The sequence below is a fragment of the Priapulus caudatus genome, unplaced genomic scaffold, assembly GCF_000485595.1.
Source record: "Priapulus caudatus unplaced genomic scaffold, Priapulus_caudatus-5.0.1 Scaffold326, whole genome shotgun sequence".
Classification (NCBI taxonomy): Eukaryota; Metazoa; Priapulida; class Priapulimorpha; order Priapulimorphida; family Priapulidae; genus Priapulus; species Priapulus caudatus.
Genome location: NW_014577387.1, coordinates 73,911 through 95,361, shown reverse-complemented (window position 1 = coordinate 95,361; position 21,451 = coordinate 73,911). Strand labels below are relative to the sequence as shown.

At 41.3% G+C, this 21,451-nt stretch overlaps 2 protein-coding genes across 3 annotated transcripts; both read left to right on the top strand.

Annotated features, from left to right (window-relative positions):
- Positions 1–371: 371 nt before the first annotated feature.
- LOC106809087 (MOG interacting and ectopic P-granules protein 1-like) lies at positions 372–8,229 on the top strand. Of its 2 annotated transcripts, none has more exons than XM_014812046.1 (2): positions 372–471; positions 4,163–8,229. In XM_014812046.1, exon 2 carries the CDS (start codon positions 4,187–4,189, stop codon positions 6,965–6,967), a length of 2,781 nt encoding a protein of 926 aa, XP_014667532.1. In that variant the 5' UTR covers positions 372–471; positions 4,163–4,186; the 3' UTR covers positions 6,968–8,229. The 2 variants fall into 2 exon arrangements, with proteins under 2 accessions (XP_014667532.1, XP_014667533.1); XM_014812047.1 differs by lacking the exon at positions 372–471 and adding an exon at positions 576–681.
- Positions 8,230–9,278: 1,049 nt separating this feature from the next.
- Positions 9,279–19,937, top strand: LOC106809088 (RING finger and SPRY domain-containing protein 1-like). Its single transcript, XM_014812048.1, has 13 exons — positions 9,279–9,339; positions 12,417–12,627; positions 13,071–13,236; positions 15,875–16,001; positions 16,192–16,250; positions 16,488–16,554; positions 16,689–16,832; positions 17,026–17,141; positions 17,494–17,637; positions 17,964–18,178; positions 18,430–18,585; positions 19,140–19,244; positions 19,499–19,937. Exons 2-13 carry the CDS (start codon positions 12,440–12,442, stop codon positions 19,584–19,586), a joined length of 1,575 nt encoding a protein of 524 aa, XP_014667534.1. The 5' UTR covers positions 9,279–9,339; positions 12,417–12,439; the 3' UTR covers positions 19,587–19,937.
- The last annotated feature ends 1,514 nt before the right edge of the window (positions 19,938–21,451 follow it).

Sequence of the window (21,451 nt, the reverse complement as noted above, 5' to 3'; positions counted from 1 at the left end):
AAAAATTGAAGGTAATTTTATTATATCATACGATTCATAGCAACTGCTAGGCCTATTTGATTATTCTCCATAAACCAAGATGGCCGCAACCTGCTGGGTCGTTGAAAGGTCAAGCAATATCATGCCTTTTTTGGGCAAATGAAAATCGATAGACTCTTTTGATACCAATATCACAATATGAGAAGCCATGTCGTCTGCTTAGCTCGTGCATTGGTGTTGTGCAGTGATTGGTGGACATTTTCCACGTGTTTGCCGAGAATTGCTCTAATTGGCCATATACCACGTGATCAAGAATGGACGACATTCATTGGTCTGCTCTTCTGCGTTGACGTTCACAAACCACGTGACCGCTCTGGATCCGCCATTTTCATCCCAGGCTTTGTACAGCATAGACTAATGTAGCTGCTGATCTTCCGATTCTATTTAAACTGTGACATATACTTTGGTTGTTGTGGAGAATTCTGTCAAAAGGTATATTGATAATATTAATATATTCAGCTTAAATGCATGTCCTTTGAGTTATATTGCGAAATCAGAACTTTTAAGGAACATTTTCCCGCATTTATGACTATGTGATCTCTGGCGCCGTCTGTCAACAGCCTTTGTTAAACGAAAGTCGTATAGCGCGGTTCATGTAGGATATTTAGTTTTCTTGTTGTCAACACTGACTTATTATCAGCGGTATGGTTTTCTTCGTTACAAGTTATCAGGTTTTTATGTAAATCGCTATATAATGCTCCAAACTTTAGGGCCTATTGTGTGATCGTTACTCAGTCAGTGAGCGAGGAGTGTTCGAGTTAGGCTAGTCTACTGTAGCCAAGCCTAAATTACATATGCGCCGCATTTTAGTCTTCAGTCTAATGTTCATACACGCCCATCCTCGCTTGTTTCTGTTCACGTCAGTTATGTCACGAAAATTCACTTGTATTGCCGTGATTGGTTCAATTGTATTAAGAAACTACGTTTTAGTGGTATTTAAGGAATTTTCACTGGGATACTACTGTAGCTCGTCTCTTATTGCAAACGGCAGTTAACTTATAGTACTTACTACTACTACTACTAGTAGAATAGTTGACTCTATGGTGAGAACAATGAATATCAAACCTATTCCTCAAAAATTTGTAAATTGTTTCAGTACCAAAGTTTAATGTCTATTAATGTTATTGTTGTATCTGATTTAATTATCTAAAGAATAACATTTTTGTTTAGGCCCTACTGCAGCTGAGAGGGTCTATTTCCCCCAGGGTACTGCCGGAACGTACCCTGCGTACGGTCCGGTATACCGGAACGTACCCTGGTACTATCTAATATGCCGGACCGTACCTCGCCTACTCCACTAACGAGTCTAGGGAGTCGCCTACACCTACTCCCTAACCCTAACCCCAACTCTAACCATAACCCTAACCCTAATCCTAACCCTAACCATACCAAATAGTGACCAGGGTACGTTCCGGCAGTACCCTGGGGGACATAGACCCTATGAGCCCTTCTGTAGTGTTAGGACCTATCTCCAAAAAGCAGTCATGCATCGAAAGACCGCTTAAAACTTGCTGTACAAAAACTTTTAGTTGGTGCAGTTTTTAAACTTCGCCATAGCTAGCGTCATGCAGGGATGTAGCCAGGACAATTTTAGTGCCGGCTAATATTCCAGGGGTCTCCCTAATACGTCATATGCATAAAGTATTATAATAGAAACATGGTGCTATATTGCATACATGTACTCTGTGCTGTACGATGTGATCAGATGATGATTTTACACAATTATTGTTGAGATTAAACTCTATCTAGAGTTGGTTTTTAAATTAATTCTGAAGTGTATCAGTTGTGATTATTTGTAGATTGCTCAGTAATTTGAAGGTAATTTTACGCAAACTCACATTTTTGTGCCGGTCGGAAGGATGTTATTTAAAGCTGCGTGGCGGTCGGCCAACACCAGAGCCGGCTATTACCGACCGGCGTAGCTACAACGGTGGTCACATGTAAATAGCTCATGAATCTAAATAAATTAACATCAATCATGCGGTTGATGTTAATAAAATATTACAATATTTTATAATACAATAAATACAATACTTACAATAAATAATTAAAATATAGGCACTGATTACTTACCATGTTGTACTCTGCCAAAACAAAATATATGTGTGGTTACCGTTACATGCCGGAAAAAAATAGGGTAGGTAGGGAAAAGATTTTATTTTCTTGAAATATTTTATTTACGAACCATGTCCGAAGGATGTGCGTTGTGCCTTTTGAAGCAGGAACTGTCCGATTCATTTTTATTTTTATTTTTTTTGACTTTAAAGAAAATTGACAATAAAATGTTTAGGGTCGCTGGGAATAAATTGGCTCGGTCGGGAAATTGTAACCACACCTATATTTTGTTTTGGCCTAAGACGAATTGGATAAAAGCAATGCAAAAGTTGTCATTTCACCCATCTCAATTTGAATGAAAACTGCGATCGCTCGGCTATGTACCAGATGTGCAAACACTGTAAACGTTTGAAAGTACTAGTTTCGTAGGACTGTTTTAATAGGTTTTCTGAAGAAATGTTATGAAACTAGCAATACAAATGAGCTGTAATGAATTTTTACAACATAGACACTCGTAGGTGCTCACAGTAGGTATATCTATGAATTTTTCTGAGAGAACATGCCGTTTTAAACGATGGTGTCTCAATTTTAGCTAGCCCAACTAACATTTATGTAACGTCCCGTCACATAGTGATAATTGACGTGGTTATTTTATCATGGAGAACTCCAACAACTCGAACCGAGTGCAGTCTCTTTTGAATATTTCTTGGGGGGGGGGGGCAAATTTCTTCTGGTGATGCCAAGCCTACAAGTGCTGCTTTAATTTACTTTTTTCCAAAACTTGAACTGACTGGACAACAGGCCATTTATTTGGCAGGTTTTTTTCCCGTAACATCTATTATCTAGCATCGTGCTTGTTTGGCAGTGAATTTACTGTTTGAAACAGATTACACCATGCACACTAGGCATTGTAGGCAACTGATGGCATTTAGTTGCTAAATATCTGACATGATAGATATTGGTGATCTTGTTGGTGACTTTTAGTCGGTTACAATTTGACGGTACATCAGGTAATTTGCTAACGATGACGCCAGTCACAGGAAAATTGTCAAGTGCCCAGTGGCATTTATTAAAAGTATGTGAGGCTGTATTTCAAAAATTGATGGTTATCACAAGGGCGATTCCATGTGAAAGTGGACATGAACATAGGACAATAAAATTATAATTTCAGCCAGAAATGATATGCTATTATTTTCTTAACACCCTAAACCTTCAAGAAATTTAACTATTTTGTTTTGTGACTTTGGATATGGTTGCAGTCAATCAATTTAATATTGGTATTTTGTAAAATGAAACTTTTTTAGGAAAATGTTTTATGTAAATTATGAGATTGTGAACTTCTATGAAATGTGAAAATCCTAATGGTAAAGTTTTCAAATACAATTCAATGTTAATTTCTAGAATGTTTATAAGTGTTATTTTGAATTAGGGGAATGAAAGATAGACACAGCCCTGGTAAATGTACAAATACAGGCATGAAACAATGTGTAGACAAATCCGTCCCGTCCGACACATTATAATTGTCCCGTCCAACACATGAAATAAGTGCTTGACAAGAAAAAACTGTTCATTAGGTGATGAAAGGTAAAAGACAGAAAGAAAGATTGCATATCTGTGGTGGTTCTGCATGGGTGCCTGATTTACCCTGTTAGTAATAGAACAGAAGTTTTCGTATATCTTCTGATGTAAAAATTTTATGTCTGCTTGGTGTCCCCCGTCCGACACATGACTTTATGTGTGGTTCTCTTAGTTCAAACAATTATTGAGCGATTGTTTTCAAGTTGCAATTTAAATACATAGTTGGATATATTTCTAAAATCTGACGTGAACAACTGTCAAAAATGCTTACATAACGCATCAAAATGTCCCGTCCGACACGTATGGAATCGCACACAAGTTTTTTTTTACTAAATCTATATAGATGCATGCTTTACATTCTACAAGAGGATTTTTGTTGCTAAACCATCACCTGTTCATAGTGTGGATTTCTGTATTTACTTGAGATTTAATGTTTCACTAGAATCACTACCTAGTCTTACGTGTTCCCTTTATCTTGATTGTTTTTCAGATTAGTAGGAGACAGAAGTGGGCCATGGAGGTTGATGACATGCCAGACATCGACGAGCTCCTTCGTACAGAAGCCATAGGCAATAAGGAGACACCGACGCCCGCTGGTGGCTTTGATGGTGTAGCTGAACCGCACGCTGGAGAAAAGGTCATCAAAACAAATGTAGAAAGTCAAGTAACCGTGCATTTGAATGGTATGTCGCACGAATCACACGTAAGTGATTCGTCGATAGAAATGGCGGATAGCGGATTGACGAAGGAACGAGATGGGCTAGAGAAAACGTGTGCACCAAAAGGGCAGGAACCCGAGCCTATGGATGTGGATTCAGAAGAGCCGTGCAATGGTGATGTACCTACAGAGCATACCAATGGAGGGACAGACGCGGTAGTCGTGACCGAATTATCCTGCAGCTCAGAAAACAGTAAATCGTCAGTGGAGATAATTGACGACGGTGACGGTGACGACGGTGACGAAGATGAAGGTCTACGATCTCAAGATAAAAACTTTGTCAATGCCGCGAACAGTTCAGATAAATCGGCCGTCCCCTCTTGTGCGTCGAAAGCTGGTGTGGAAGCGACTGGATTGGTTAAAAGTCCTAGAGCAGGTGCAAGTGAAAGTAGTATATCTAGTTTTGCACCTATTAAGAATTCAGAGAATAACAATACATCGTCTGTGAAAGAGGGCGAGAGTGACGCACCACTGAAAATGGCCACCGCAACACCGAATAAGGTGCACAAAATGGAGTCCGCTGATGGTAATTCGGCTAATCAAGTGATCAAGTCTAATGCAAAAGAACCGCGTGAATCTATTATTACTGTGGTTCAGAATGGAGAGCAGGATGATGCTGATGTGTTGGTGCTTGAGCCTGTTAACACTCCTACCAAACGGTCATCGGTAAGGATTGCCACCGCCACTAAACATGCACAGCTATCAGAGAGACAAAGCCAGGCGGTGAAAGCCGCAGGTGTCGGTTTCGAACACCGTAAGACCACCAATGGAATCCACGGGGTCGGACAAGATCAACGTATTAGCAGACCTTTGTCTACAATGGGTGGTGTTGCCAGTAGAGGTGGAATGGTCACAAACGATTCAAAACTGATACCGAAATATCATAGCGTGCCATCGTCGCGAGGTGCAACGTTAACTGCGGTGCCTGTAGGTAGAGCCATCAATCAGCCTGTTACTTGTCATGCTAAGGCACCGCAGAGCATGCCCCAGCCACAACCGCCTTCAGTCATGAAGAAACAAAGTCCGATCGGTGCATTTAATCAGTCCTTGTATGACATTGGTCTGGATTTGGTGACAGAGAGAGTATACAAGGATGGCTTCCAGGAAACGGACAAAAAACTAAAGGAGATTCCGTGTGATCAAATGAAAGACCGATTGCAGAGAATTGAGAAGTCGCTTAAGAAGTACCAGAAGAAGAACGAAGCATTCCGTTTCCCGCTGAAACACTGCAAGCGATGCGGCTTTGCCTCGGAGTCAGAACTCGCGCTCGGACTGCACCACATGTTTCCACACCTGACGTCGTATAACGACCTAGACATGAAGTGTGGTCACTGTGATTACCAAACGCGGCAGAAACAGGCGTTCGTTTTCCACATGGAGGCCGAACACAACGTCAAGGCGAGGTTTGACAGAAAGCGGGCTTTCTACGAGTGTCCCATGTGTCAGTTTGAGGACAACAACAAGCTAAAGGTGGTCAAGCACAAGGAGAGGTGTTTCAAGGCTTACAAGCTAAAGCGTAACCTGGCACCCACTGCAGGACACGAATTGCCACTGCCGCCACCTGTGAAAAAGCTCGCAGTAATACCAGTTCAGCCTATCAGGCACGTGCTGCCTAAGCCTGGTAGTTCTAATCTGCAGGGCCAATATTCACAGTATCGGCCGCTAGTGGTTCCTGCGTCACAAAGCGCGAAGACCATAGTGCGTGGTGTGCAGTCGCAGAGTTTCATGCAGCAGTCGAAGATGACCGTGCCCAGCTACCTCAGTTCTCGCATCGTGTACAGTCAAGGCAACATGCAGTACGCCGGTGGGAACTACCGCATCGTAAACAGTGCGCAGAGCAGCGGGCTGCAGCCGCAGACCGTCACGACAACAGTAGCGAATCGCACTCTGCAGCCGACGTCGGTCCCAAACATGTCCACGTTTGTCGTGTGCGAGATCTGTGATGGCTACATTAAGGACTTGGAATCTCTGCAGCGGCACATACTGTGGATTCACCACATCGAGGTGGCTGATGTCAAGCAGCCTCCTCCTCTCAAGTGTTCCCTGTGCAGCTCTCGCTTCTTCACCATAAAGGGTCTAGAGCGGCACTTCCAGAAGATCCATAAGAGCAACGTGTACAGCAGTGGCATGGCAGCGAACAAGGCCGTAACGTCTGTGCCGCAGCCGCGCAGGCAGCCACCGCCTCCACAGCCGCAGTCGATTCCGTCACTCGTTCAGCCTGTGGCGTCAGGATCGGCCGGTCCCGTTCCTGTCGCGCTATTCCAGAACATCAGCAACCTGCCACCGACCAGTAGCAACACAGCCGAGGTGACAGTGTTCAACAGATTCAATGCAAAGGCTCGCCCCGTGAGCGTGTCGACGCCCGTGTTTCCCTGCATCTCGTGTAAGAAGAGCTTCTATAGTCACCTGTTCTGGTTGAAGCACATTAAGGAGAATCACATGCCACCGTGCTGTGTGAAGCTGTGTCACGTGGACAGGTGCAGCAAGTGCATTGTCGAAAACACTGTTAAGGGAATTCGAATTTCATTCAGTCTGTCACAGAATGGTAGTGCTGGGTCAGAAATAGTCCTAGAGTGAGTGGAATTTTGTCACATGACTTTCCTACGCTCATATACCTGCTAAATTAAGGCATACGTGCATGTACAATGTAAAATACTCGTACATTACATATAAAACATGTTATATGTAAAGCATTCACAGATGGATATTTTTAGACTGAAAATGAAAAAAATTAACCTATCACTGTGAGTGTCATCGTGTTGTTTAATATTAAATCCATCTTGAATTGACATCAATATTGAAGTGATTCTGTGACGATGCATCTTTCGTCATAGAAGATTCATCTAGCACTTATAGCCGAGATGTTTTCCTGCGACTAATTCTAAGAACTGGATATATAGTATTATTACAATATTAGTTTTTGTCTTATATCTATTTCAATGAATCTGTATTCGTCACTGTTTCGAAGTATAGCACTTGGATTTTTTTTAATGTATAATCAACAAACATGAGTGTAAATTATTGACCCATCTCTGACTTTACAGCAGCTTCTTTTCATGTGTACAGGAAACTATTTTATTTGTTAATAATGAAAAAGGCCAATATTATACTCTATAAAATGTTCTGGATAACCTCAATGGAAATTGATGTATGTGAAATTTGAGTAAACGGAAAGAAGTGCGTATATGGTGTGAGAAATTAGAATAGGTTTCCATGCTACAAAGATACCTGTAAATTGTACACTAGTGTAATGTGTTAGTCAGTTGGTGATATGAGTCTTTGTTCAGGTGGAAGCTGTCTTGTAATAGTAGCGAGACCCTCTGGGCTGTGAATTTCATAGTTTATGACTCGATATAAAAAGCTACCTGGCAGTCTGGTCAACAAAAGTCGGTTACAAATCGTCAAGTTACAAAGTCAAACTAACGAGTACACATTCTCTTCCGATACTCTGCCCCTGCCCTATCCCGTATTCTTCCATCCTCTTGTAATGTCTTATGTGATGAAGATCGGTCTATTTGCGCTGCGTACGCATGTCGTCACAGGACTAGTAAAAGCCAATGTTAGGAAGTTGTCATTTGTTATCTAGCACCTGATGTATGGTGTATATATAACACTTACATGTATAGAAATATTTTTTGTTTTGTATGTTTGGTTTTGTTGTTGTTTCCAGTCCATCTCGGCTTTACGCATGTACGGCATCTAAGTATCTGTGGAAATGTTGATTCAAATTTGTGGTAATCGTGGTTTTTGCCAACTTGTGACACAACAGTAAATTAAATTGCTTTGAGCCAGCAAGTGTATTCAAAGTATTTAAATAAATTGTGCATTTCAATTGGCAATTTTGTGTGTTTCTATGCGTATCAGAACTGGGTAGTTAATAATTTGGATATGCTATGTATTGAATACCTTCTGTCATGAAACAGTAATTGTAATAAGCCAAGCAAGATGGTAAGAAAGACCATTGCAAGCTAGAACAGGAAGTTCGGACAGTTTATTCTTATAAAAAAAAGTTTGTCGGTAAGGCACCAACTTCACACCCCGAATTTTGCTATGTTGCGCCACCTTTCTACTGGTGATATGGGGGCAAATATGTGAAACAACAGTGCCAGTGGCCTCTAAGCGAGTGCCATGCTAATCATGCCCATACCGTTTACGCGCAATGGTGGAAAGGTCTACCATGCTACACCGGCTGGGCTGCATGCGGCTGTATGCAAGATTTATAAACGTGCTGCGAGAGCTAGCATGGCTGCATATAAGTGTAAGCCGATGGAATCCGGTGAGAAGCAGAAAAAGTTGGGTTGGTCATCTATGGGTTGGTGAACATACTACAGGAGAAAGAGAGAGAGGGAGAGAGGGAGAGGGAGAGGGAGAGGGAGAGGGAGAGGGAGAGGGAGAGGGAGAGGGAGAGGGAGAGGGAGAGAGAGAGAGAGAGAGAGAGAGAGAGAGAGAGAGAGAGAGAGAGACGAGAATGAGGATCGAGAGAGAGAGAGAGAGAGAGAGAGAGAGAATGTGTGTGAGAGAGTGAGTGAGAGAGAGAGAGGTGACAAACACGGGATAGAGCAAGGGAAAGGAAGACAGGGAGGGAGAAGAGGGAGAGAGATAGAGTAAAAAGATAGGGGAGAGGGAGTAATAATATAGTGAGAAATGGGGAGGGAGATCTTATCAAAGAGACGCATGAAAGTCTCCCACTTTCTGCTTGCCTGCATACATCCCGTACATATGATTTAGATGATATGATTTGATTTTTTTATGATTTGATATTTCGATGATATATATTTATTCCTATTATAAATGAGTCGAAACATAGATATTACAGGAGGAATTACGAGGAAATCACTAAACATATGTGCTGATGACGTAGCATGACAAAAGTTACTTTGATTTTAACAAATGAGCATCTTCAACATGGCAGCGACCAGTAGGTGAAACTTCAAGTTTCCGGAATAAAGGTATATTTAATATTAATATAATCTGAGAGCGTAAGAGATGAATGTGTGTGCAAAATGATATTTATTGTAGTAGTAGCTACCATTTATCATAGAAACGTGCAGTTAAATAACCCCTTAAGTTGTTTATTATTCGATTTGGTGCTTTTGAAGTTTTGTTATGGGTGGTCAAATAATGAAAAATCACATATAAATTATAATTTATAAATATGAATTAAAATAGCCTAAGTTTATTACTATTAGTACCATGGAGAACTAAACAATAACAACCATCAAAAGCAAACATCTACCATGAAAGATATTGGTAAGCGTTTTGACATCTTTACTTTAGATCTTTATCCAGTTAAAGCAGCTAATTAAAGTAATTTAGGAACTCGTGAGATTCCCCTCTTTGATAAGGCTGATAAAGAAGCACTTTTAAATCACTTTACTGAGTTTAATGCCTCATACTTTTCCAGTGATCCGACAAAGAGATCCCTTGAATCTAATTGGTTGCTAATTAAACAGGCTATCATCTCGGGAGTAAACTCCTATGTCCCTCGTAAGGTTATCCGTAATAAGGCTTCGGTCCCTTGGTTGTCCTCCTCCTTAAAGAAATCTATGAGGAAGAGGGATCGCCTGTTTCAAAGGTCCAGGCGTTCAAAAACGCCCGCTAGCTGGTCTAGATATCGCAATCAAAGAAATTTTGTCTCGCAATTAAATCGTAAACTCCATCGAAGTTTTCTAAATGGTATTGTTTGTGATAAACTTGCAGATGGAGATGCAAAACCTTTCTGGAGGTTTATGAAGTGTAAAAAACGGGAAACTGGTATCCCATCTCTTCTTCGTGATGATGGTATTTCCTGCGAATCTCCTGCATCGAAGGCTTGTTTGCTAAGTAATCAATTCAAATCGGTCTTCTCTACTTCTTGTGTAACACCTACTCCAACTTTAAATTATAAGTTCCCCCTGATGAGCAAAATTGTTATCTCCCTAAGTGGCGTATGCTCGGTACTTAAGAATATATCTCCACATAAGGCTGCTGGTCCCGATAAGGTGCCTGGTTTTATTCTGCATCATTTTGCGCATGAGCTTGGGCCTTCTCTACACAATTTGTTTTGTCAGTCATACGATCTAGGTTCTCTTCCTTTTGATTGGAAAAAGGCTCTTATAACCCCAGTTTATAAAGGTGGTGGATCTTCCCTTGCGTCAAATTATCGCCCAATATCTCTGACTTCTCTTTGCTCTAAGGCATTTGAGCATATAGTCTACTCTTCTGTTATAAACCATTTCGATAGGCATGATATCCTGTCCCATCATCAACATGGGTTTCGGCACGGGTTTTCTACAGTTACCCATGCAGTTAATCAACGTTTTTCATGACTGGACACTAAGTCTTGACAGAAAGTCTCAGCAGGTTGATGCAGTATTCCTAGATTTTAGTAAGGCCTTTGATAGGGTTCCTCATGACCTTTTAATCTTCAACTTGGTCACTTGGGTTTGGATACTACTACGTTAAAATGGATCTCTGACCTTTTGAAGGATAGATCTCAATTGTCTGTGTTAACGGCAGCATGTCGGATGTGGCCGCTGTCACATCGGGTATACCCAAGGTTCAGTGCTTGGCCACTGCTGTTCTCTATCCTTTATAAATGATTTGTTGGCGGAAACTGACACCTTCTTCTTCTATTCGCGCTCTTTGCTGACGACGCTGTACTGTACCGCACCATCTACAATAAGAGTGACCAGTTAGCCCTCCAGAGGGTCCTTACTCGTACTGAGAAGTGGGCAACATCATGGGGTAGTCATTCAATACAGAAAAGTGTAAAATTCTTCGCATTACTCGCGTCCAAATCACCCTTGACTTTTACTTACTCGTTGTATCATAAAATATCTATCTCTTACCCCTACTTTACAAATATTTGGGTGTTATTATTAGTAACGATCTTCGCTGGAATGCCCACATTACTACATTTTGTAAGAAAGCGTCCCGATCTTTCGGCATGCTACGGCGTAATCTTAGCTTTGCTGACTCTAAAACTCGGTCCCTAGCTTTCAAAACTATGGTTCTGCCCATATTAGAATATGCTTCACCAGCCTGGTGCCCCTATAGACTTCAGAACTGCTCTAGATTGGACACCATTCAGCATAAAGCTGCGAGATGGGTCTCCAGAAACTATGATGATAGTACTGATGTTGTTTTGGCTCGTCTTGAATGGCCTCCCCTTCGTGTCCGCCTTTCTTCACTCAAAATCATAACTTTCTATAAAAATTTATCATGGTGAGATGAAAATTGGCATTCCTTCTTGCTTAATGAAGCCTGTTCGCTGCACCCGCTCATCTGAGCGTGATCACTGTTTTCGGCATGTACAAACTTCTAAGGATCCCTTTAAGTAAATTTAGCTTCTTTGTCTCTGTGATTCCGTATTGGAATTCACTGCCTTCATCCTTGGTAAATAGCAAATTCACAACTTTTTCCGCTGCGATTCGCAGTGTGGATCTACCGACTTGATCCACTCTCTCCATCTTCGTTATAGTCTCCAGGACTTTTGAAGATTATCACTTATCAGGTTATGAGGAGGTTACATGCCTGCTGGCAGTGCTGCTAGTGCTAGTGTGCAAATGGCAAATGCTAAACCCTATAAATTGTAAATTATAATAGTTGTTTTACATGAAAATAGTCAAATAACAATAAATCGTAAATCTTTAAAGTATTATGTAATTTTAGAACCTTTTTTAAGGAAAGAAAAACTTTGTCAATTAACTAAATAATTACACAGAAAACGACAAGAAGTGCACTAAAAAAAGTAAAAGGAGTGTGTGATTTCTGTCTGTGTTCAGTAGTTCAGTATAAACACGATCATCTTGCAGCACTCAGCAAAGATACAAATATGTAACCCAAAAGAGTAGGTTTACATGTACCTTATTCTGTTAGGTTACATATTTTTACATACAATCAGCAGTACACCATATACAGCGAGGGTGGTAAAAGACACAAGTACAAGATAGCGATCTCATTTCATACAGAGATGAACGCTATACACCGCATGCTCTCATCCACCCAGCATTAGGCTTGACAGTAATCCTTCGTTGCTGCCTAGGAATGAGTTGAAGCACATAATAAATGGACATGGGGATGTGCATATGCCGTGAGAAGAGAAATCCATCTTCAGCCGACGTAACGAATGCCAGCTACTCGGCGGTTACAGTCGACTACCCGAATCACGTTGATGACGTGAGCATGGCGAAGGTTCCCTCCGTCGACTCGCTGGTGCTGGAGACACTAGCAGTGATCCGGTCGCTCGTCGACAAGTGAGCATCCCATAGTTCACATTTTACATGGGTTTATTAAACTTTATTTTACAAGATTGCTTTTAATGATATGTGTACTGAAACTATAGCACGGCTTCACCTTTCAATTATTTTTAGTTAAATTAGGCTTAATATGTGACAAATCTCAATTGTCATTAGTCAATATTGACAGAAAATATAGTATATAACCTTATTTTAAAATTACCAATGCTCAGTATGGATGGTGTTATTGCATCCCATTGGAATCTTGATAAAAATTAATTTAACATTGCTTAGGCATTCTATCTGGCTGTGTGCAATGTTATGGTCACATATTTCATCACAAAATTTACATCGCTACGGTAAAAAGTGACAAGCTGATCGAACACTTGTGGGGTAGTAGAGAGGATGGTGCAGGCCTCCCCTGTGTATATTGTAGTTACATTTACACGGTATTGTAACAGTGTTCAAGAACCACCGCAGGCAATGCTGAGGCTGCACACGATCGCAGATAACGAGTCGGGCTGGATAGCCGTGGTCAATTCTATGATCAGCGTAATTCCCATGGACGACCCCCTAGGACCAGCGGTCATCAATCTACTTCTAGATGAGTGTCCACTACCATCCAAGGTAAATGTATTGGGGTTGAGCTGGGTGTCTGTGTGGGATACAAAAGCAGGCACGTGTGCCTGCTCACATGAGATAAGCATGTTGCTAAGTAGAGGTGTGTATGATGTGGACGCCGGTATGTGACCCCTGCTAGGGTGGGACGATACGGGAAGCTCACGATAGTGCCATCCGTATCACGATACAGCCTTGACGATACGACACTTGTCTCGATACTTTTCAAGAGAAACTACCTGGCAAACCATACATTAAACCGAGACTCTACCTACCATGTGTATGCTTACAATCAGTATTGTGGAGTGCTTAGTAAACAACTGCTATCGAAATGCGAACTGTATTACGTTTCTGTTGTTTTTGGATAAAACTACGATACTAAATGATATGGATTTTAGTCAGTAGAGTATCGGGATGTGTATTGTGAATGGTAAAACGTATTGATATGTTTATCATCAAGGTTTCAGCGTGTCAAGTTCCTATTTTTTCCTATTTTCTGGACAATTCCTATTTTCTCCTATTTTCTGGACAAATTCCTATTTTTTCCTATTTTTGAGGGCTTTTCATTTTTCTGAATCCAGAATTGTATGTATCCTTCTCAGAATGCAGAAATTTACAATTCAGGTGACCCAATTTTTTTTTTTAATTTCCTGGGGGAGGACCCCCAGACTCCCACCCCTTACTTTAAATTAACGGAATATACTCTTTACTATCACAGATGTTATTTCAGTAAAGTTGTTTCTCAGTTGGATGTGGTATGTGTATCCAGAGGGGGGGTCCAGGAAGTCCGGACCCCACCTTTTTTACCCAAAAAAACGAAAAACACATAAAAGATAATTTTCTGCTTAAAAATTTGGAATTCCATCTTGCATTCTAGACATCAAAATTACTGCTCAGATGCTCTCAGAATGCACCAATTTTTTAAATTTTTCTTGGGGGAGGTCCTCCTAACCCCCCCCCCCCACCTAAGTGGCAATGTGCCTTAGACACGTCGCATAAGTACCTTTTTATAAAAGTGCTCTTTATTTCTTACTCCCCCCCCCTTTTTCAAAAAGCCGTATCCGCCCATGTATACATGTACATCATACTATTTTGGAGTAGTCTACATGTATGGGTGCTTATGCATGTATAAACTCCTTATCAATTTTAACATGGATTTCTAATTAAAACCTCAAAATATTGTTCGCATGTGATGTGTATATTAATAAAACCATTTGTGGTGGATCGGCATGGCTGTAGGGGTGTTGAGAGGCCATCTAATGCAACAAATATTCCTATTTAACATATATTTTCTCACAAAAATTCCTATTTTCCTCCTATTTTTTCACATCTGAAATTCCTATTTTCCTATTTTTTGAGTGTCACTTGTCACTTGACGCCCTGAGGTTTGTATCACGATACCTCAATATATTGATGAATCGTCCCACCACTCTCCTCTATCAAACGAGATAAGCATGTTACTAGGTAGATATGTGTGATGTGGAAGCTGGTATCCCTTGCCACATGAGGGGGTGCAGGTTGCTAGATAGATATGTGGAATGTAGGTAGGTATGTGTCCCCTATCACATAAGGTAAGCATGTTGCTAGGTATAGGTGTGGGATGTGAAAGCAGGTATTTGTTCCCTACCATCCAAAATGAGAGTGGGCTAGATGGAGGTGTAAGATGCAAAAGCAGGTGTGTAAAGCCTGGTCATGTGTGTGTCTGTGTGTGTCATTGGGTTGTTAATTCAGTCAGAAATGGAGATGTTCAATTACTAGGTTGAAGTTATTTGAGAAAAAGTACATTTTTGGGGCATCTGGGATAGGATGTGGAGATGAGGGCAGTTGGCCACACCCTGGCGAGACTGGGCCGAAATTGAGTCAGATGAAGATGAGAAGTCGGTAATGACATGTGTTTCAGACAGTACCCAAGGGCCTAATTATCGAAAATCATCACATTTTGGCAAACAAACGCAGATAAATTGATACAACCTTTATCTAACATGCACACCAGCATGCAAGAACGCACGGATATATAGTGAGAACATGATATGTAGTCGTGCTATAGTCGTGAAGGTGCATAACCGATGGGCAGGGAAGATCAATACTAGTAAACTGGCATGCACTGGTGTACAATTTCTGTATGCAGCCATGCAAGGTGTGTGACGTGCGACGTGCAAGTACGCAGTGGAAACAAGGTCCCCCTTACATCACGGCTGAGGGTGCTGCACATCTTTCTCTCATGCAGAAGCCTCCAGGGTTTTACCTCGTTCGTTTGGGCCATTATAAAAATATTGTTTGTTTGCCCTCACCCGACTCACTCGCCAAAATAGGACCGACTCAAAAAAATTTATTGATTTTTTTCATTCTTTTTGCGTGTGCAAATTGTATCACTGTACATTATATCAAGAGTACATAATAGAGATACATAAATCTGTAGGCAATACATTTTTTAAAACAAACATCAACATAAAAGAAATCTCCACACAAGCACACCTGAGCATGTAGATCTAGACACCATGCTGAATTTGTCAAAAGACCCCCCTAAAAAAAAGCCTACCTACCTACCCAAACTTTTCAGCCTGGGTCGGGTGAGGGCAAACAAAGATTTTATTAATTATGGGCCTTTTATGGCCCTAGGGTTTTACCTCGTTCGTTTGCTTCGCAGGAGAGTGTGATGAAGCTCTCTGACCAGCTTCACTTGTCACGCGACCTGTCCATCACTGGTCGACAGTCACCGACAAGACATCGCAACATCGCCGTCGTGCTTGGCTGCATTGCCGAGAAGCTTGCAGGTAGGTAGGTGGCACTGCTTGAACCAGGCCCTCCGAGTGTCGCGACCCGAAGTGTCAGAGTCGGTTATCGGTGTAGCGGGTAGAAAAATTCAATTGATTAAAGAAAAAATCGTGTCGTGCATTTGTTTCGCATTGCTCTGTCGTCGTCGTCATTGTTGTGGTTTATGGTGCCGACGTTTTCGTTTTGCAGGACCAACGAGCATCTCGCTGTTGACTGCCGACACGTTAGATTACCTCCTCGCTAACTTGGTATGTCGATCGCTGCTCACCTCAATCACTTGTCGAAGAAACCGTTCTTATGAGACTCATGGACTGATTTACCCTATTAGGATGTGCAGCGTTCAGCTCGCACAGTTTTTTTAAAAGAGAGCAGATGGATTATGTGCTAACCATAGTTGGATGTTATTAGGAGTGTGTGAGTGACCAGCACTGTCTGTGTGGAGGTCACATAGTGTGGCAGTGTCTCATAATAGCCATGTGTTTCAGCATACAAGCTGCGTTCCATCTGTGATACTGTATTCACTCATAGCCCTGGAGAAGTTTGCTCAGACTAGTAAGTCCTTTTGCCATCGATTTTCTACTCTTTACGATAATGATTTTACCCATTGGTCATCGTTGCACTGCTCTACACGTGATTTGGAATCTCCATATTATGGCATGTCATTAAACAGAGTGTAACTTTTGCAGGCGAGAACAAGTGGACGATCGTTGCCGGACTTGAGCGAAGCGAAGCTCATCCAATACAAGCGCTAGAGAGTTGGGGCCGGGATAACAAAAACTTTCTTAAACGCCAGGTTGCGTTCTGCGCGCAGTGGTGCTTAGACAATCTGTGTAAGTCGTCTGCAGTCATGGCTACCCACGTGAGAGCACGTGTGTGACTAGACCAGATCCTTATCGATTTACATCACATTATGAATCGAATTAATAGATTTCATTGTAATAATCCACGCATCCTGTGCTTTGACCATCAAGCTGAGTGTAGGAGCAGTTTTTGTATGGCATTGACTCTTGTTTTGCGATGCAGTTACGGCGAAGGGACGGCAACTGTCTTACTTCAACGTTGACTACAGCAGCATCAATGCTATGCTGAACAGCAATGATGTCAGCGAATATTTAAAAATCTCAGCTAATGGCCTCACGGTACGTTACTACGTTGTCTGACAATGTGTCAGCATTGCTTTCCATCCATTCTGTTTCGGTCTGCTCAATTACATTTTACTATATTAATGACAGGTAGTGGTATTTCGATTATCCAAGTCCAGTTAATATGCACGCACGCACGCACGCACGCACTCTCACACAAATAATATATATCATATATCTACACATATATCATGAAATTCAAAATCAATGCCATTAATATGCTATTTCTTCGGACGTGTAGTTGGTATTCCCATCTCTGCTGATGCAACTAATAACTCCACGTCTACTGTGAATGCGAATGTCTCTGCAATCTGAACCGAACCTTACCGTTTCGTTTGGCGTGTTGTAGGCGCGCTGCGATGCATCGTCGTTCGAAAGCGTTCGCTGCACGTTCCAAGCGGACAGCGGCGTTTGGTACTACGAGGTCACAGTGATCACAGACGGGGTCATGCAGATAGGCTGGGCAACTAAAGATAGCAAGTTTTTCAACCACGTAAGTACTCTCTGAGAAGATAGTTGCGAGCGATGCAATAGTGGGTTCTCGTTCCACGTCTCCATCTCTCGGGTGGCTATGCGAATGAGCACTTTTCATCCTATAGTTTCATCGCATGTCTGTCAGGTTGTTAGATGTGAGGAAAGACTGCCAATGTGAATTGATAGAAGTGAGTTCTGGGACCTGCTCTACAGAGTGCATATATCACGCCACTACTCCCACGTAAATTCGACGATCTTGCCACTAGATGCCATACTAGAGCCGTTACTGGCGGGAATAGAGTTAGCGCAGGGTTGTTCACACACACGTGTCTTATGTCGCTGCAGGAGGGCTACGGGATTGGCGACGATGAGTTCTCGTTGGCGTATGATGGCTGTCGGCAGCTGATCTGGCACAATGCCAAGAGCGTGCCGCACCAGCATCCCTGCTGGGTGCCTGGCGACGTGCTGGGTTCCCTACTGGACCTGGACAATCAACGCGTCCTGTTTTATCTGAACGGGAAGGACCTGCCGCCGTGCCCGCAGGTGTTCGGCTATGCCAGGTACACGTTTTTACCTGAGCGGTACATCACCTGCGTGCGTACCCACAGGTGTTCAGTTGTATGCAAGCTACGTGTTCCACTTGTGATTGAAGACATTTCAGGTCGTAACTCCTCACGACCTAACGCGGACATCTTCAGTTTTAGTCCTCCAAACGATGTGTCTGCGCGAAATCTTGGCCTGCTGCCGTCGTTCTGCGAGTCGCGTGGGAGAGCGGCGGTGAGTGACGAAGGGGCGCCACGTGTCGTTGCAGGTCCGGTTTCTTCGCGGCGGCCAGCTTCATGTCGTTTCAGCAGTGCGAGTTCAACTTCGGGCTCCAGCCGTTCAAGTTTCCGCCGGCCGCCGTGCAATTCCAGGTGTTCAACGATCACGGCTCCCTACCGCTCGAGGAGAAGATCCAGGTGCCTCGGTGAGTGCTGCCACACGGCTCGTGTGATTGTGAGGGTCAACGGCTGCCGTTAGGGCCCCAGATTTTTACCATGGGATTACGGTTTGGTTTAGGTTAAGGTTAGGTTTAGGGTTAGGGTAACTGCCTATGGGGTTATTGAGTTAGGGGAAGGATTTAAAGTGCTGGTGATAATGATGAAGATTTATGCACAAGCTCATAAAGTAGGTTTGAGCCCAACTTTGAAGCTCCATTCTTGTAACCTGTGTTGGTGAGGGTGTGCTTGATGATATACCAATTATTTGATTCTAGTAACCGTCTTCAACTTAGATTTGGGTACACGAATGTTACCGTATGAGAGGACTGATGTAGCAGAAACTGCATTGTCTTACATAACATTAGGAGGACTGATTTTAAAGTGAATTCACTGAAATAATGAGCTCTTATCCAGAAAATTCATTTTGTCTGTAAATTCGTGATCACTGAATGAATTAATGAATGAGTGAATATTGTTTCTAGTGAGGGGATTAAGAGGTTTCTTAGCAGTGTCCTGCTATTTACAAATTTATGCATGACAGGAAAAACAGGCTTGAATTGCTGAGACAGATGAGCATCAAGGAAGATGCCTGCAGTCTGTGCTTCGATCAGATGGCCAACGTCAAACTGGTACCATGTAAACACACGTAAGTATAGGTGCAACAAGTGATAAAGATAAATCCATACCTACTAAAATGTCTTAGAGTGTGTAAAAAAGAAATTTTTGTTTTTGTTTTCAAAAAGCATTGCAAATTGCAATGTGCTAAAATTGTCATTAGCAACGTTTGAATGACCTTATTCGTAGACACAGATGCCATCGTTTTTTGGTTTGTCTTCAGCACTGCCATCTATTGGGCATTTTTGTTGAAATTGATGACTTTTAAATTATTTGTCGTTTCAGTGGGTTTTGCATGATGTGTTCGATACAGCTTGAGCAATGTCCCATCTGTAGAGCTGACATCATAGACCGCGAGGAGGAGGCGAGGTGACAATGAGATTGTGATGGCTCAAAGGCACCACGTTGTACATAGATCTATCAAATAATTTTATATTTATTCGATTTTCTACACATGCACAGAATGAAGTTCTGAGCAAAACGAGTTTGATTAAAACTGTGTGCACTCTGGTTAATTCATAAGGAGTGGTAGTGAAATATTAGAAAATTCTAGATTTCTGTAATTATTTGCTTTAACCATGCCTAAATTAAAAATGACGTGTCAGATCGTGCAGGTCAAACAATACACAGCAACAAAATATGGGCTTGCAAGATAATATTGCACTGTTATAATGTGCTTGTTGGAAAAAAAACTCAGTAGATGTGTATAATATCTACAATATATATATATATATATATATATATATATATATATATATATATAGTATATATATATATGTGTATGTATATACATATTTATAAACATGGGGTGTGTGCGTGCGTGCGTAGGTGCGTGCGTGCGTGTTGGTGAGTACATGGGTGCATACATGTGGGTGTGTATGCGTGCATATGTGCAGTGTATATTATGTGTGCAAAAGTACATCGGTTCAATTAGAAGGTAGGATACTGAAAGTTGGTTTAGATGAAGGGTTAAGTCTGGTGAAGACAGTGTAGCCTGGGGTTCCACACTCCAAAGGCCCTAATAATATTTTTCTCATTAATTAAAAAAAGCTTCTCCTAACGTGGCTGCCATATTGAGCTGAAAATTCGTGGAGGGATTTAATTGAAACATTTCTTGTGCATTTTATACTGCCATATGTTTGCCTATTAAGCCAAATCATGTTTTTAATTATTGTTATTCTCATGATATCTACATTTTCTATTGTTTGTCTCTAAACACCACGTTGATTAACTTCAATTACATTTTCTAGACACAAACTAATGAATTAATTACATTTGAAATTTTGATATTATTGGTTGTTTGCTGATCTGCTAGTATAAAGTATCGATCGTGTCTGCGAGTAATTGATAAAAATAATTATAATTAACTGGTTGGTTTATGACTTAACTTATATAGTAGTATAAATGGTAGAATTATATATTTCTACCATAAACACCCATAGTTGTTACTGTTTGCAAATTCACCGTTAAAGACATTGATCCTAGGATGACATGAATTACAACGGTGATGGGAGTTAATTATGGGGGGGGGTAATTAATTTGCAATGTATGCTGTCTGTACACTGGTTTTTATAGGCTGGAATATCTTTCACTCATGATAAAGGAGAAACACTTGTCTTACGAACCTTCATTAAACCTGTATCTACATGTTATTGTAATTTGAAACTACTGTAATTAAAACCATCATTTATTTATACGTTTTTGTTTGTATTATTTGTACTTTAAATCGTATTGCTAATAGAATTGCTAACTTGCTGCAATCATTAAACCATAGAAATATACTAGTTAGCCTATATATTTCTTTCTATATTATGTATATATAGTCTATATATTTCTAGGGCTGCATTATAATGCGCGTGTGTGGTTTGCGTGTGCCTGCGTACCCGCGCGTATGCGCATGTGACGCATAATTTCTACTCCCGCGATAATATAAAATTAAAATTGTTGCAATCACAAATTTCTTTTGCAGTGCTGGTCCCAAATCTTATGTGAAGATTTTTCCAAGTCTTATACTTATAGATTCAAACGCGTATCAATAGGTTAATTATACACAGAATTATATATAGAGAACATTCACACACTTAATTATGCTTGATATATGCACTGATTTGATATTTGGGGTTACCCTGCTTATAAAACGGTCTTTCTTCAAATAATATTCCTCTAAGTCTGCATGTGATTTTCGCGCCGATAATAATAACACGTTTTTCATATCCCTAATCTTCTGTGTTTTTTGGT

Coding starts and splice junctions, on each gene's coding strand:
- LOC106809087 (XM_014812046.1), top strand. CDS start 4,187: ATGGAGGTTGATGACATGCCAGACATCGACGAGCTCCTTCGTACAGAA.
- LOC106809088 (XM_014812048.1), top strand. CDS start 12,440: ATGGACATGGGGATGTGCATATGCCGTGAGAAGAGAAATCCATCTTCA. Junction 16,002..16,191: donor CATTGCCGAGAAGCTTGCAG/GTAGGTAGGTGG, acceptor TTCGTTTTGCAG/GACCAACGAGCATCTCGCTG. Junction 18,586..19,139: donor GAGAAGATCCAGGTGCCTCG/GTGAGTGCTGCC, acceptor TATGCATGACAG/GAAAAACAGGCTTGAATTGC.